The 14,001-nt window shown below is 63.0% G+C and overlaps 1 protein-coding gene across 1 annotated transcript; it reads right to left on the bottom strand.

Annotated features, from left to right (window-relative positions):
• Positions 1 to 5,301: 5,301 nt before the first annotated feature.
• TRMT61A (tRNA methyltransferase 61A) lies at positions 5,302 to 12,099 on the bottom strand. Its single transcript, XM_028102210.2, has 4 exons — positions 11,937 to 12,099; positions 11,043 to 11,402; positions 8,480 to 8,746; positions 5,302 to 6,561 (listed from the first exon to the last, which is right to left on the bottom strand). The coding sequence occupies exons 2-4, from the start codon at positions 11,371 to 11,373 to the stop codon at positions 6,302 to 6,304; spliced, it is 858 nt and encodes a 285-aa protein (XP_027958011.1). The 5' UTR covers positions 11,374 to 11,402; positions 11,937 to 12,099; the 3' UTR covers positions 5,302 to 6,301.
• Positions 12,100 to 14,001: the final 1,902 nt, after the last annotated feature.

Genomic DNA, 14,001 nt, shown 5'->3' on the forward strand with positions numbered 1-14,001 from the left:
TGGCCTTGCCTGGCAGGGAGGGGGTGCAGGGCCAACCCGCTCACAGATTCTCCTCCCCACCCGGGCCCCTCTGCTTCTTCTAAAAATGTGCCCACACCCAGCGTGTCCCCCTTTGAAGGGACAGATGTCAGGGAGAAAGCTGATTACTGTCAGAGGCTGGAGGCTGTGACCGGAGCTCTCGGTGAGGGTGACCCAATTCCGAGCTATTCTCAGCCTGGTGGGAGCCGAGTTATTCCCTCCCGCCGACGCGGCTCTTCCGGAGGCAGCCTGACTTTGAAATGCCCTCCTCCGCCGCCGGCGGGGCCCAGGCCGGCTCGGGGAGGAGGCCCGCGGTCCCACGCCCCGCCCTGCTCGCCCCCGGGGCCCGGGGCGCACCCACACCGCAGGGGCTCCCTTCCCAGCCCGCCGGGAGGGTGGGAGGGTAGGCTGCAGGACCCGCAGGTGCCCGCGGGACCGCTTGCCCCTCCTGCGCCTGAGCCCCGAGGCGCGAGCAGGGTAGGTGCGGGCAGCCCGCGGGCCCGGGGGGAGCAGCGAAGGGGGGCAGCGCCGAGTGCACAGCAGCCCGGGCCCTGCACGCGAACAGGCCTGGCTGAGACGGCCAGGGAGGCGCCCGGCCACAGACCTGGGAGTGGACAGGGCGCTGCTGGAAGCCTCCGGGGCGCTTTCAGGCGAGGGGGGGCGGTGTAGGTGTTTGTTAGGCGGGTGTCTGGGTGCGGGCTAGCACGCCTAACCCCAAAGCTGTGGAGGTCAACAAAGAGCCGTGGGCCCGTGGCCAGCCTGGGGTTCTTGCAGTTCTGTTTTATTACACACTTAACTGTAAGCACAGGGAGCGCATGAGCTGGATTTTCCAGAGAAGTCTCAACGTCAAACAGTCTCTGCCATTTATCCTGATCAACTAGTCAAGCGCCCCTGAAGCAAACAGCTCTTCAAGGGCCTCACATTGCAAAGGACATTCTCCGATGGGACCCAGAAGCAGCCCCAAAATTCTGGCCTCGGAATCTGCAACAGAGACTGAGGGCTTCCTGGCGGCGGGGGCAGCGGTAGCTCCCACTAGTGATAACAATCATAGAGCTGTTCTAGGGTGCCAGGCTGGCTCTGTCTGGAGAGCGCACAACTCTTGATCTCAGGGCCATGAGCTCGAGCCCCACGATGGGTGTAGAGATTATTCAAAAAAATAAATTTTGACTTAAAAAAATATATGTATCAGAAACGTTCTGTGAGGACCAACTGAGCAAACGCTGATGCGATACTTCATCTCTGGCACCAATTCCCCACCCCCATGCCAAGGCAGGCACTGTGTTCACCCTCCTCTCTGCCAGGATGGAGGTTGTCACCGTGGCACCACAGGGAGGACGGGAAGCAGGCAGGCTCAGAGCCTGAGCCCTTGAGAGCTTGTACCCCCCCAGTGAAGGGCAGAGTGGAGTCTGGCCAGCCCCACTAAGGCTCAAGTCCAAATCCCTTGCCCCTCTGTGACTGCAGGGGCCACCTGCTGGCAGGCCTTCCAGACTGTCCCAACCCCCAACCTCCACCCGCCCCCTCAGAGTTTAACCCCCTTCCCTTGCTTTGCTTCCACCGTGCACTTCTCACCTGCACTCTGGGCCTGGTTCCCAGGAGCCCCGCAAGGGCAAGCTGGGCTGCCCTGAATGTCTGGGTCCTCAGTGCCAGAAGGGGATTGGTCTGCACTTGCTGGGGGGGGGGTAGCACCCCGTGAGGATGGCGAGGGCAGGGTTCTGAGGATTGGGCACAATTGGGCAGCCCCCCTCCCCACTCCCTCCTGAGGGCATCAAGAGCCAAGACCTCCAGCAAGGCTGCCCCTGGGGATCCTCTCAAATGACGCCGCGCCAGGAGGCAGGGCCATCCCCAGGCTGCCTCTGGGCAGACTGGGGCACTGTGTCTGGGCGGCCAGTCTGTGCTTCGAGCAGCCTTGCAAACAAGGCGGGCAGCTACCCGCTGGGAGGCGGTGCCCTGCACACCCACTCAAACTCCCCACCGGCCCTCCCGTCTCACTCTTCCTGGCCTGCCTGACGCCTCCTGCCCCAGGCCTGCCCGCTCCCACCGGGCAAGGGCTCCTGCTCAGCCACCGATTTCCACCCGCCCTTCCAGCCCCCACATGGCTGTCACCTCTTCTGAGGAGTCTTCCAGGATTACAACAGAACTCTCCCCTTTGGCCTCTGTGGTCACAGCCTAGGAGAGCACAGGGGGTGGGAGAGGGTCTGGGAGTCCCTGGTGGGCAGGCAGAAGCCGGAGGCCTGCATCCCAGTGAGTCTCCTCTCCTCTGGGCCTCAGTTTCTCCACCTGTGCAGTGAGCTAGTGGGGCAGGAAGAGCATCATCTCCCTGGGCCTGGGGTCTCACAGAGTCTGCCTGCCCTGCCTTCAGCAACAGGTTAGAGGCAGGGGGCCCACATCTCTTGGAAGACAGAGGCGGGGGTGGGGAGGGAGGTTGGTGGGCCGCAGATCTAGACAGTAGGGGTGAGGGGGGCAGGTGTGGGGAAGTCCACCCACTGTCCTGTCTTCGTGGAGCAAACAACCCTTGTCATACTGCTTGACAAGGTGTGGCCCCCAGGGGCCTGGCATCCATTGTATCACCCACCGCCTGTCCGAAATCCAGCCCCGGGCCCCAGACCACGCCACCTCAGGGGCTCCTGCTAGAGGAGGCGAGCCCCTCACAGGCAGGTGAGGGCAAAGCATGGCCAGGGCAGGGGCAGCACGTATCAGGGCTGAGGAGGGCAAGGCCCAGGGGACTTCCTGGGGGAAGTGGCTGGAGCCAGCCTCTACAGAGGCCGAAGCTGACTCTAACCCTGTCGGTAGGGCAGGATCCTGGGCTGGGGCCCTGGGAGTGGGTGAGCCAGGGGCTCTAAGCCTTCAGGCAGGCAGCCGTGGAGGCAGTGAGACGTGTGACTGGGCGGGTACAGGAACTTCCAGGAAAAACTGAGCATCCCTGGAGTGTCGGGGTGAATCCTTGCCCTGTGACCAGCCCCATGCCACTGACTCTCGGAGGGGATGGTCACTGACCTGCTGACCCAGTCACGCACTCACCATGGGCGCTGGCCCTGCCTCTGGACATGGGCTCCCCTTCTGCCAAATCGGGGCACTATTCAGCATTGGGATCGCAGGCTAGGAAACGTGAGGGCTGAGAACGGTGGAGCAGGATGCTCCTGCCTGAGGTTGGCGGTGGCCAGCAGAGAGACATTTGAGGGGGTCTTACAAAGGGTGCACAGGAGTTCCCGGGGGGCGTGGGGCCACATGGAACTCCAAGCTGAGGCCGAATGGAGCCTGGATGGCTACCTGGGATGAGGCTGATGCCCAGAGTCTCATGTGGGGCCTGGCAGCACAGCTGAGGGGCTGGAGGGCCCCCCCGGACTTCCGAGCTGCCCTGGGCCAGGTATGCGTACAAGCAGGGGCAGGCGTGCAGGTCTCCTCACCCCAATCCTCCAGCTCCCACAGGCCCAGGGATGCCCAGGGCTGGAGTCTAGGCCACCATCCTCAGCCCCACATGGAAGAAGGAGCACGCATGGGCAGGCCCGTGTGCTCTGCAGAGCATGCGGGGTTATGCCCTGCGTCACACATCTTGCTTGCCTCTCTCCAAGGCCAGGGTAAGGCACAGGTCCCTCCTCTGTCCCCCAAGCTAGGCATTTGCTCAGAGCTCAGGACAGGTCCTGGGATGGAGAATAAGAACCCTGGGCTGGTGGTTTCAGGGCCGCAGAGGAGCAGAGGAACTCTGATGGGACTCAGGTCCTGCTAGGAGCCTGGGCAGGAGAGGGGAGGCCCCCCAGCCCTGTAAGGCTGCCCCCAAGAGACCAGTCCTCTAGTGGGCCCACCTCACCCGGCACCTTTGCAAGGACTCAGGCCTGTGTGTGTGTGTGTGTGTGTGTGTGTGTGTGTGTGTTGCCCCCAAGAGACCAGTCCTCTAGTAGGCCCACCTCACCCGGCAGTGTGTGTGTGTGTGTGTGTGTGTGTGTGTGTGCTGCCCCCAAGAGACCAGTCCTCTAGTAGGCCCACCTCACCCGGCAGTGTGTGTGTGTGTGTGTGTGTGTGTGTGTGTGTGTGTGTGTGTGTGTGTGTGTGTTGCCCCCAAGAGACCAGTCCTCTAGTAGGCCCACCTCACCCGGCAGTGTGTGTGTGTGTGTGTGTGTGTGTGTGTGTGTGCTGCCCCCAAGAGACCTCACCCGGCAGTGTGTGTGTGTGTGTGTGTGTGTGTGTGTGTGTGCTGCCCCCAAGAGACCAGTCCTCTAGTAGGCCCACCTCACCCGGCAGTGTGTGTGTGTGTGTGTGTGCTGCCCCCAAGAGACCTCACCCGGCAGTGTGTGTGTGTGTGTCCTTCTTGAGTTCTAGGCCCTTGGGGCCGGGGTGTGTGTGTGTGTGTGTCCTTCTTGAGTTCTAGGCCCTTGGGGCCGGGGTGTGTGTGTGTGTGTGTGTGTGTCCTTCTTGAGTTCTAGGCCCTTGGGGCCGGGGTGTGTGTGTGTGTGTGTGTGTCCTTCTTGAGTTCTAGGCCCTTGGGGCCGGGGTGTGTGTGTGTGTGTGTCCTTCTTGAGTTCTAGGCCCTTGGGGCCGGGGTGTGTGTGTGTGTGTGTGTGTGTGTCCTTCTTGAGTTCTAGGCCCTTGGGGCCGGGGTGTGTGTGTGTGTGTGTGTGTGTGTGTGTGTGTGTGTGTGTGTGTCCTTCTTGAGTTCTAGGCCCTTGGGGCCGGGGTGTGTGTGTGTGTGTGTGTGTGTGTGTGTGTGTGTGTGTCCTTCTTGAGTTCTAGGCCCTTGGGGCCGGGGTGTGTGTGTGTGTGTGTGTGTGTCCTTCTTGAGTTCTAGGCCCTTGGGGCCGGGGTGTGTGTGTGTGTGTGTGTGTGTGTGTGTGTGTGTGTGTGTGTGTGTGTGTGGTGTGTGTCCTTCTTGAGTTCTAGGCCCTTGGGGCCGGGGTGTGTGTGTGTGTGTGTCCTTCTTGAGTTCTAGGCCCTTCCGGAAGCACAAGAGAAGGCGCCTGCTATGAATGAAAGCAAGGCCAAGCCACGCTGTGAAGGGAGGGTCCAATGCTCTGGGACGGACGGACACACACACGCGCACGCACACACACGTGCACACACGCGCACGCAGACCCCCCTCCTCCTCCCCCACTAGGACAAGTGGCCCTTTCTGCGGCTGAGTGGGGGTGGCCACACACTCGCCCCTTTGTCCATCATGTCCCAGGCTGCTGTCCTGGAGTCCAGGGCCCCAGGGACAGGAAGAGGAAGGAGCAGGGGCCGGGGCGCTGGTGTGGGGGGAGGCCCGGCCTGGACACTGGCACGGGGGGCACTGAAGAGACCAGGGAGCACGGCAGCGGCGAGAGTGTTTATTGCTCTGCCAGGCACGGTCAGGAGCCAGCCCCCTGGCGGCACACTTCCCTGGGGCTCTTGTCTTACTGTGGAAAACGGAAGCTCTTGAGGACAGTGAGGCCAAGGGCAGACGCTCAGGCCCTCATGCAACCGAGGCAAGCAGGGATGCCAGGGACCCGGCCCAGAGCTGGAGACCAGGGCCAGGCAGGTGACACGGAGTACAGCCCTCCGTCCTGGACGCAACCCCGTGCCCCCAGCACTCCTGTGAGGGGGCAAGGGCACCCAAGCAGCCCCGGGGCTGGACAGCCAGGGTTCCAACAGCTCTGAGAGGGCCGGGCCGGGCCACCTGAGGCACTTTACCGTCCCCCTCAGGCTCCTGGCGAAGTGGCGCTCTGTTCTCACTGACACGCCGGGGCTCTGGCTGGACCAGGGCCACGAAGGCACTTCCAGTGGCAGGAGAAGCGCGGCAGACGGGCAAGGCTGCCCGGGCCCTGTCCCTCCCATGGGAGGGGGTACAGGGCACTCCCACTTGGCCTATAGGGTCCTCTTGGCGGGGGGCCTCGGGCCTCAGGCCACCCAGCAAGCCCACCTCTCCCTCCCCCAGCCCAGCACCGTCAGCTCCCGAGGGAAGAGGGGCTAGCCCACAGAGCCGGTGGTCCTCCTCCTCCTCCTCCTCCTGGCTCCCTCACCCCCCTGCCAGTTCGGGGCTACCTGGGAAGGGGTCAGGGCCCCACCACCTACACCCCTTGGCCTCAATAGCCAGAAGAGCCGGTGACAGCAGAGACTCTGGAAACAGACAGCAGCAGAACAAGGGGTGATGGGCGGGAGACCTTCCCACCCGGAGAGGCCCCCAAGCCCTGCCCCGCCCCGCCCGCCACATGTTCTGTCTAAACACAGGCCCCAGCAGGCGTGCACTGACCATATAAGGTGGCCTGTGGCTGAGCTGCCCCCCTGCCCCCCTCCGCGGGTTCTCGGCTCCCTGCAGCTCCCAGCGGGAGGCCCACTAGCCCGGGGTCTTAGTGGCGAAGGTCAGGTAGCCTGTGTGGCCCACGGCCTCCTTCATGGGTGTGCCGCTGCGGAAGGGACCGGCGTCGGGCCCCAGGCTAGCCCCCAGGTCAGGCGCAGGCAGGCTGACGGTGCGCACGTTGTACAGCTGCGGGAGCACCTCCAGGGTGCTCAGTTCCGAGAAGCCGCGGGCGGCCAGCGCCTGGCAGGTGCGCTGCACTTGCTCGATGCACGGCGAGAAGGAGCAGAAGCGCCCACCTGTGGGGAGCCAGGCCCGGGGTCAGAGGGCAGGAGGGCATGGGCGCCACGTGGCTGAGGGCTGCCCCCCCCTCCCAGCCCCCCGGGCGGGCAACAGGCCGTGGGTCCAGACCACGGTGGAGCCGTGGGCAGAGAGCCGGTGGCATAAGAGCTCCCCTGGAGCCACGTGGAAGGGATCGCTTAGGCCGAGCCCAGAACCCTGACTTCATCTGGACTTCAGCACTGCCACCTTCCACTTCCACAAGGAAGCCAAGGGTTGGGGCTGGGACGAATCATGGGGTCGGGGTCAGGGTCAGGGCAGAGCCTTGGTACGGCAGCTGCCAGAGCACTGCGCCCAGAACAGCTCCAACCACCCAGGGCGACGGCGGCGGGGGAAGGGGTTTGCAGGTGGTGGGAGCTGCTGCTGTCACAGGAAATTAGAGGCTGTCACCTACTCGGGGGAACAGGAGGCGCCTACTCTGAGCAGCGCCTGACAGCCAAGGATGACGGGGTGCAGGCGGGAGCCGACAGCCCCTTCCTGCCACCTTCCACCAGGGCCCACCCGCAGTGTCCCTCAGCCTGGCCCGGGTCCAGCCCACGTCCCTGTCCTAGCAGGGAAGCCTCGGCGGGGAAAGGGATGTAGCCGGGCGAGTCCTCAAATGGCCCCGAGGCCTGGTCACCTCAGCCACACCTGGGGACCCAGACCCCCCAGACTGGTCTTCAAGAAGGTGTAGGCTTGGAGGAGGGACCAGGAGTCTGAAGCCAACTCAGAGAGGGTGCAGAGTCATCCCCAAGAAGGGGCCCGACCCCTACGCGTACTGCTAGGAAAACAGGCCCCACCCGGTGAAGGACAGAGCCTGGGGTCGGGCTCACAGAAAAGCAGGCGAGCCACTGGAAAGTGCAAGGCCCACAAGGAAGTTGGGAACCTCTGGGACCGAAACGTGCAGACACAGCAAGAGCACAAAGGAGGGGGCTTACAGGAACACGGGGGGGGGGGGGGGACGACAGACGGCATGGCTCCCGGGGGCTAGCCACCAGGAAGGAACCTTGGCAAGAGGAGGAAGGCCTGGGAGTGTGACCCCCTGCACTTGGCCCAGGCTGGGCGGCTGGCTCCGGCCTCCATGGGACTGGGACCCAGGCCTGCAGTGTCTGGGGGCAAAGCTGGAAGGCATGGAGGTGTAGGGAAGCGGGGCCCACCGTGGCAGAGCCCAGGGACACAGCGGGACCCACTGGGAGCCGTTGCCTAGAGCGCCTTGCTCTTGGAGAAGCGCCTTGGCACCTGTCTTTCGGAGGGGCAGCCCTTCCCCTGGGGCACCCTGGGCTCCCTCTCTGCCCTCCCCAGCTGCACTGCTCAGCGGGGAGGGGGGAAGGGGCCCTGGCTGCCTGGGCTGGCTCCTTCTCCAGAAAAGGGAAAAACCCAGGGCCTCGCCAGCGCCTCCCTGGCAAAGAGCCAACCTTCCCTCCTCCTTCCCGCCTCCACATCCAGCATCTTCCCTAAAAGAGGCCGGTTCGCAGACTTGTGGCTGGGGGGGAAGGGAGACTCTGCTGGCAAGGGCTGGGGTCAGGGGCTGACCTCAGGCCTCTAAAATGTCTCATGGCGTGGAGCCCCCCTCTCACTGAGATGGAGCTGCTACATTCCCCAGGGAACGCAGACATCTCCCACATCCGGGGGCGAGCGGGGCAAGGCCAAGGAGCAGGGGCTCGGCTGGAGCCGCCTTCTCCCCAGATCTTACTCTTCCCAACCCCACCCTCTCGCGGGTTGACTTCCCGTGAGTCCTCAGCCAGTCTGACCCACCCCGATTTCGGGCCAAAAGCGGTCCTGGCCTAGCCAGGCTGTGCGGCCCGGTGGTTTCTGACCCCTCTGGGCTTCAGGTGACCCACACCCAAGGCCGGGTCCAGGAGCTCAGTCCCCAGGGCTGCACCAGAACCCCCACTGTACCTTCAACCTTGAGGGCATCCCAGGCATGGCCCACAGCCTCCCAAGGAGACGGGATGTCCAGGAAAACAGCATCTGCCACGTGGCTCACACCAAAGCCGCTGCGGCACACGTCCTGGTTGCGCACCGTCACCCAGCGGCCCACTCGATGCTCCTGGAACTCCTCCCGAGCCTTCTCCGCCCGCTGCTGGTGGAACTCCACGGTGTGCAGGTGGCCTGTGGGCGCGATGGTGCGGATGATGGCGTGGGACACGGAGCCGCTGCCAGTGCCTGGCGGGACAGGACAGGTGTCAGGCAGGACTGCTGGGGACACTCAAGAAGCAACTCCACCCTCATCCTGGAAAGACCCACACAGGGCCCATGGGGACAGACGATCCCAGTTACTCATGTGCATCACTCCCAGAGCTGCCCGCCAGGTCCCGGCTGCCCAGGGTCTGGTTAGCTGGGGCTGCACTGGGGCTGGGTGGAGACAGGACCTGGGGCTTATTTCCTGAGTCTGCTGTGGGCCCAGTGGGGAGAGTGGAAGCTCTGCCCAATCCCAGCGCCAGAGGTCCCGTAGCGTCTAGACAGAGCAGAGGGGGCAGCACGGGGCTGCCCCCAACCCTCCACCTGATGGCTGGTCCTGAGCCCCCTCCCCCCGAGCTCCTGGCCCACTTAGATCGGTCTGCCCCCTGCCCCTCACCTGCCTCTATCACACAGGGTGCGAGGGTGGGGCAGCCCTGCCCTCGCTCTGCGCAGCCTCATGGCGCCATGACACGGCAACCAGCCGGCCACACAGCTCCAGTCTTCCTTAGTTCTCTTCCAACTGCACTGGCCACTCCTCAGCTGCCTTCAGCCGCCCCCTGCTTGACTTCTTACCTGGCCACGCCCCCGCCATGACCTGCCCTCGCCCCATGGTTTCCAGTGCCAGTCTTGATGAACACTCCCCAAAGCCATGTCCAGACTCCTACCTAGTGTCCAGTGCACGCGCACCACCTCCCCTCAACAGCCGACCAGCGGTCGGCATGAACAAGGGCAAAGCTGGATCCGCTCCAATCCCAAACCCCTCCGTGCCAAGCCTTTCCCAGCCCAGTCAGTGACACCCAGAGCTCAAACAGGCACCTCAGAGGTGCCCTTGACTCCCCTCTCCACCCCCCATTCGACCCACTGGGAACTTGTGTCTCCCCCCCTCCATCCCCACCCTGCCACCACACTGCCTGGGCCCTCCCTCCTGGCTTTGTAACCACCAACAGACGGGCCAGCTGCCTTCTATCCTGCCTCAAACACAGCAGAGTCAGACCCCTGATGGACCTCTAAGCTGTGCCCATTTCCTCCTGACCTCACTGCCTGCTCCTGCCACGCTGGCCTCCTTGCTGGGCCCCTACTCAGAGCCTTTGCATGGCTCGCCCTTGGAGGGCACTCTCCCTTGGCTCTCGGTAGTGCCTCCTTCTCATCATTCCCAGCTGAACGTCCCCTTGTCAGAGGTCTTCCCTAACCAACCTAGCTGAAGGGACCCCGGGAGTCACCCTCAAACACGTAGCCCTGTTTTACAAGCCTCACAGCAATCAATAGCACTGAACCGGTGACACTGGTGAACCGAGCTTACTATCTGCTCGGGGAAGCAAAACCCCAGCCTGTCTTGTTCACAGCTGGACCCACAATTCCTAGACTGGGAGCTGGCACACCAGAGCCCAGAAGCATGCCCACTACACAGACAGTAGCAGGGGATGGCGCCATCTTGAAGTCTTGCAGTCCATCTGCCACCTGCACCCCATGTCCCCTATGGCTGAGCAGTTGGCCTCTGCCCAGCCCCTGCCCACCGTCTGACCTATAGCCCAGGTTCTACATCTGACTCTTCCCATTTCAAAGTGTTTGGTTGGGTAACAGGAACCATCCAATTGTCCACATGGAGAGGAACAAATGGCCTGAAGTCCTCAGAAAGTTGGAAGCAGTGATGTTGGGAACTCTTCGTAGCCTTGGAGCCCAGCTGCGCAGCCCATGAGGAATACGCTGGAAATCTAGGTGCATGTGGGCCTGGGCTGTTTTGGCTGGGTTGTATGCTTCAATCTCCATCCCAGGTAGCCCCAGCACCCATGTGTATGTGTGTGCGTGTGTGCGAGCTAGGACCGACCTCAGGCCTTGGACTCAGTGACAGTGGTGCTGGCCAAGGATGAGCTTGAGGCAGTCTCCCCACCTACAATGAGCACCTCAGAGCAGCCCTGGCTTCCCTCCAGGAAGGGGCAACTCTCAGCCCTGTCACCAAAAAGGTAGGGAACGGCCAGTCAGCACCTAGGCCAGAGGCGAGTGGCACTCTGGCCCTGCCCCACCAAGGCAGGAAGGACTCTCACTGAACACCAGCTCCTCAGGAGGGAATCGCCGGTCCCGCACCATCAACTCTCAACCAGATCTGCTGCTTCTCACTCCCTGTGGTCAGCTCCCCAGAAACGTCCTGGCAAAAGAGAGGTTGAGCAACCATGCCGCCTTGTCCTCAGGAAGGGCAGGCTGGAGGCTGTCTGGATGCTGGGTCTGATCTCCACCTTCAAGTCAATTTTTCAGAGTTAGAATTGAGGTAGCCCAAAGAACTCACCGGATTCACAGACCACAGAACCAGGCCGAAGCTCCAGCATCATGGTGAGCAGAGCAATGTCGGTGGAGTAGAGGATCTGGGTGCGGTGTGGCAGGTTCAGTGTCCAGAGCTCAGGCGTGGGGTGCAGCACATATACCCAGCCACCTCGGCCACAAGTCACCTTGGAGCCGAAGGGGCGGCCGATGAGATCTACTGAGTGCCGCAGGACACCATGCCGGGTCTGGGTCTGTGCCCCACGCTGCACACGCACTGCTACCATTGCACCATGGCCCAGTGACAGGATGGCCGTATCACCCTCTTTGATCAGCTCCTCATACGCCACGAAGCTCATGGTGTTGCTATCTGGCAGGTGCCTGGGACCTGGGAGGAAGTGTGTCAGCATGAGCGTGTAAAGGCGCCAGGAGGGTGCACCTGGAGTCTGGGTAGAGGGCTGTGAGGCCCAGAACCCACGCGGTGGGGGTGGGGTGGCTGGCTCTGTCCCTGGCTGCACCCTGGCCTGACATGTTAAACCCTCCTTGGTCTGAGTCGTAAGACACAAGTCACTAGTCCAAATCACAGACAGAGAAACCGAAGCGGGGCCATGGCAGAGGACGGGCCCAAGATTCCCCGCCAAGCAAGGACCAGGAAGACCAGGAGACTGGCTCCCATGCTCCAGAGGCGAGATGAGGAGCCGGCCACCGGCGGGGCAGCGGCCCGTGGTCTGTGCTATCACCTCCACGCCGGGCTCCGTTCCGCAGAACCCCCCCCCTCTCCTCAGTCTCCCCCCAAACGGGCTTCCAGGGGGCCGGGCGGCAAGGGGGATGCAGGAGAGGTAAGGGCCCTCCGGAAGGGGTGGGGGTGCGCCGGGCCCGGCCGGCACAGGGCGGGGGGGGGGGGGGCCGCGCGGAGTCTCACCCGCCACGGGCGGCGGGGTCCCACTCCCGGACGCTCCGCACGTGGCGCCGCGACAGCGGCTCCGCACTTCCGGCTCCGGCCTGGCGCGCAGCGATGGCGTCGCGGCGCCCCACCCCCCGCGCGGGATGCCGGGACCCGCGGGCAGCCCCTCCTCGCCGCGGAGCGCGCCTCCGGGGCGGCTTTCGGCCCGCTGCTGCTTCCCTGTTTATACAGCTCGTGCAAAGGACAAACGAGAAGTTCCAGCGTCCCCTCGGCCGGGCTGCTGTGGGCGGGGACGAGGGTGCGCACCGTAACGCCCCCTTCTCCACAGCCCCGGAGTGCCCGGAAAGGCCAGCTCTCTGCCCAAACCCCTCCGAGGACGCTTTGCCTTGGACATGTTGTCACCGCAAACCTCTCTGGGAACATCTCAGACTGGGCCCCAGGGTGAATTCCAGAAAGCGAAATTGCAGATCGGAGGGTTGTCCCAGAAGTCTCTGGCCGGAAGGATTGCCGAAGTGGCCTTAGGCCAGGCCCGGCCTCCCGTGCGGGGCACATCCTCCACTTCGGGGGGAGGTTAGTGGTGGTCAGATGCAGGAACTGGGCTCACGCTGGGGTCGGTGAGGGCCAGGTGAGCAGCCTGAGCCGGGAACTGGGGGAAGGGCAGCGGGAAGACAAGGGCAAAAAAGGGAAGCGGCAGCCCTGTTCCGTCTCAGCAGGGCTGACTCAGAGCCAGTTCCTCCGTAGAGGGTGTGTGTGGGGGAGGGAAGGACAATAGGGGATGTGGAATGGCTTCCTCCATCACCCAGCTCCCAGCAACCAGGGCTTGTCGTGTTAGCCCTGGGGACCCGAAAGGGGATAGAGACTCGCCAGCCCACCCCTGCTACCCAGGGGCTAACTCTGGGCCCTAAACCAGAGCCAGCTAGCAATGACCCTGGGCCACACCCCAGGCCCAGATTGCTCCAGCCTGGCAAAATGGGAGTGGCCAGGCCCCTGCAGAGCCAGCCTGCCCTTGGGGCACTCTGAGCTCTCCCTCTTCTGGGGCCAGGACTGCCACAGTATCTGTGGCCCTTGCCATGGGCCCCTCAGAGTCCATGGTAGAAACCGGTGCCCGGCCTCAGCTCCACCACCCCTACCCCGCCCCTACCATGCCTCTGTCTTGGCTGGGTCTGGGTTTGGGAACCTCCCTGGGGGGTAAAAAGGTAAGGGGACTTAGGTGGCCTGCCATTCCCTGTGGGTTCATGTTCCTCTGGGGCTGCCTGTGTGGCTCATCATGGCCTCGCTGCCTCTTGCTCTCAACATTGAGACAAGCCAGCCCCATCTATGGCTTGCCAGCCTCTGTTCCAGGTGATCTGCTTCGCTCCTTTGGTGATGCACCTGACTGAATCACCCCCTAATTGCTCCCCTGGGAGATTTGAACTTTCCACTTCTGGGGGTTCCTCTTCCCCAGCCCTCTCAGCTGCAGTATGGAGCTGAGGTTGGGTGCCTACTAAGAGCCTAAATTAGGACTTGGTGACTCCGCAGTGGTTTCCTGTGGTCCCAACTTCCCCTTGCCTCTCTGTCCGTGCCTGGCTGGTCAGCTCCTCCAGTGCCCCTTCCTCCAGGCAGCCTACCCAGATTGCCCATCTGCTCCATCTGAGCCTGCCGCAGGCCTCAGTCTGTGTCCTCAAAGCACCAGCTTCCCCCAAGCTCCAGCTGATTACCCAGGTTAGGTGGGCACCTTGCCTCGGGCAGAGTTTGTATATTGGGGGTCCCTTAACAAGAACTGATTCTATGTAAGCCCAGCTAAGTGTCATTGTATTAAATTCTCTCCAGAATCCTATGGAGCAGGGGTAGGGGTGGGGGGATCACTTCACAGATGGGAAAACTCAGATTCAGAGAGGTTAGGTAGTTGCCTAAGGTCGCAGAGCCAATGGGGCCAAAGTGGGACTGGGATTTAAAGCCAGTAAATCTGACTTCAGAGAACCAATGGTAGATTTGAATAAAGGTGAGAACAGGCAGGAAAAAGACCCTGGAGAAAAGGGTCAGAGTCACCCTGGGGGAAAGGGAGAAGCTGAAGATGCCCCCTGGGGGAGGCTGCACCTGACAG

The sequence above is a fragment of the Eumetopias jubatus genome, unplaced genomic scaffold, assembly GCF_037043125.1.
Source record: "Eumetopias jubatus isolate StellerSeaLion01/CBP00866 unplaced genomic scaffold, mEumJub1_p1.0 scaffold_7, whole genome shotgun sequence".
In the NCBI taxonomy this organism is placed as follows: domain Eukaryota; kingdom Metazoa; phylum Chordata; class Mammalia; order Carnivora; family Otariidae; genus Eumetopias; species Eumetopias jubatus.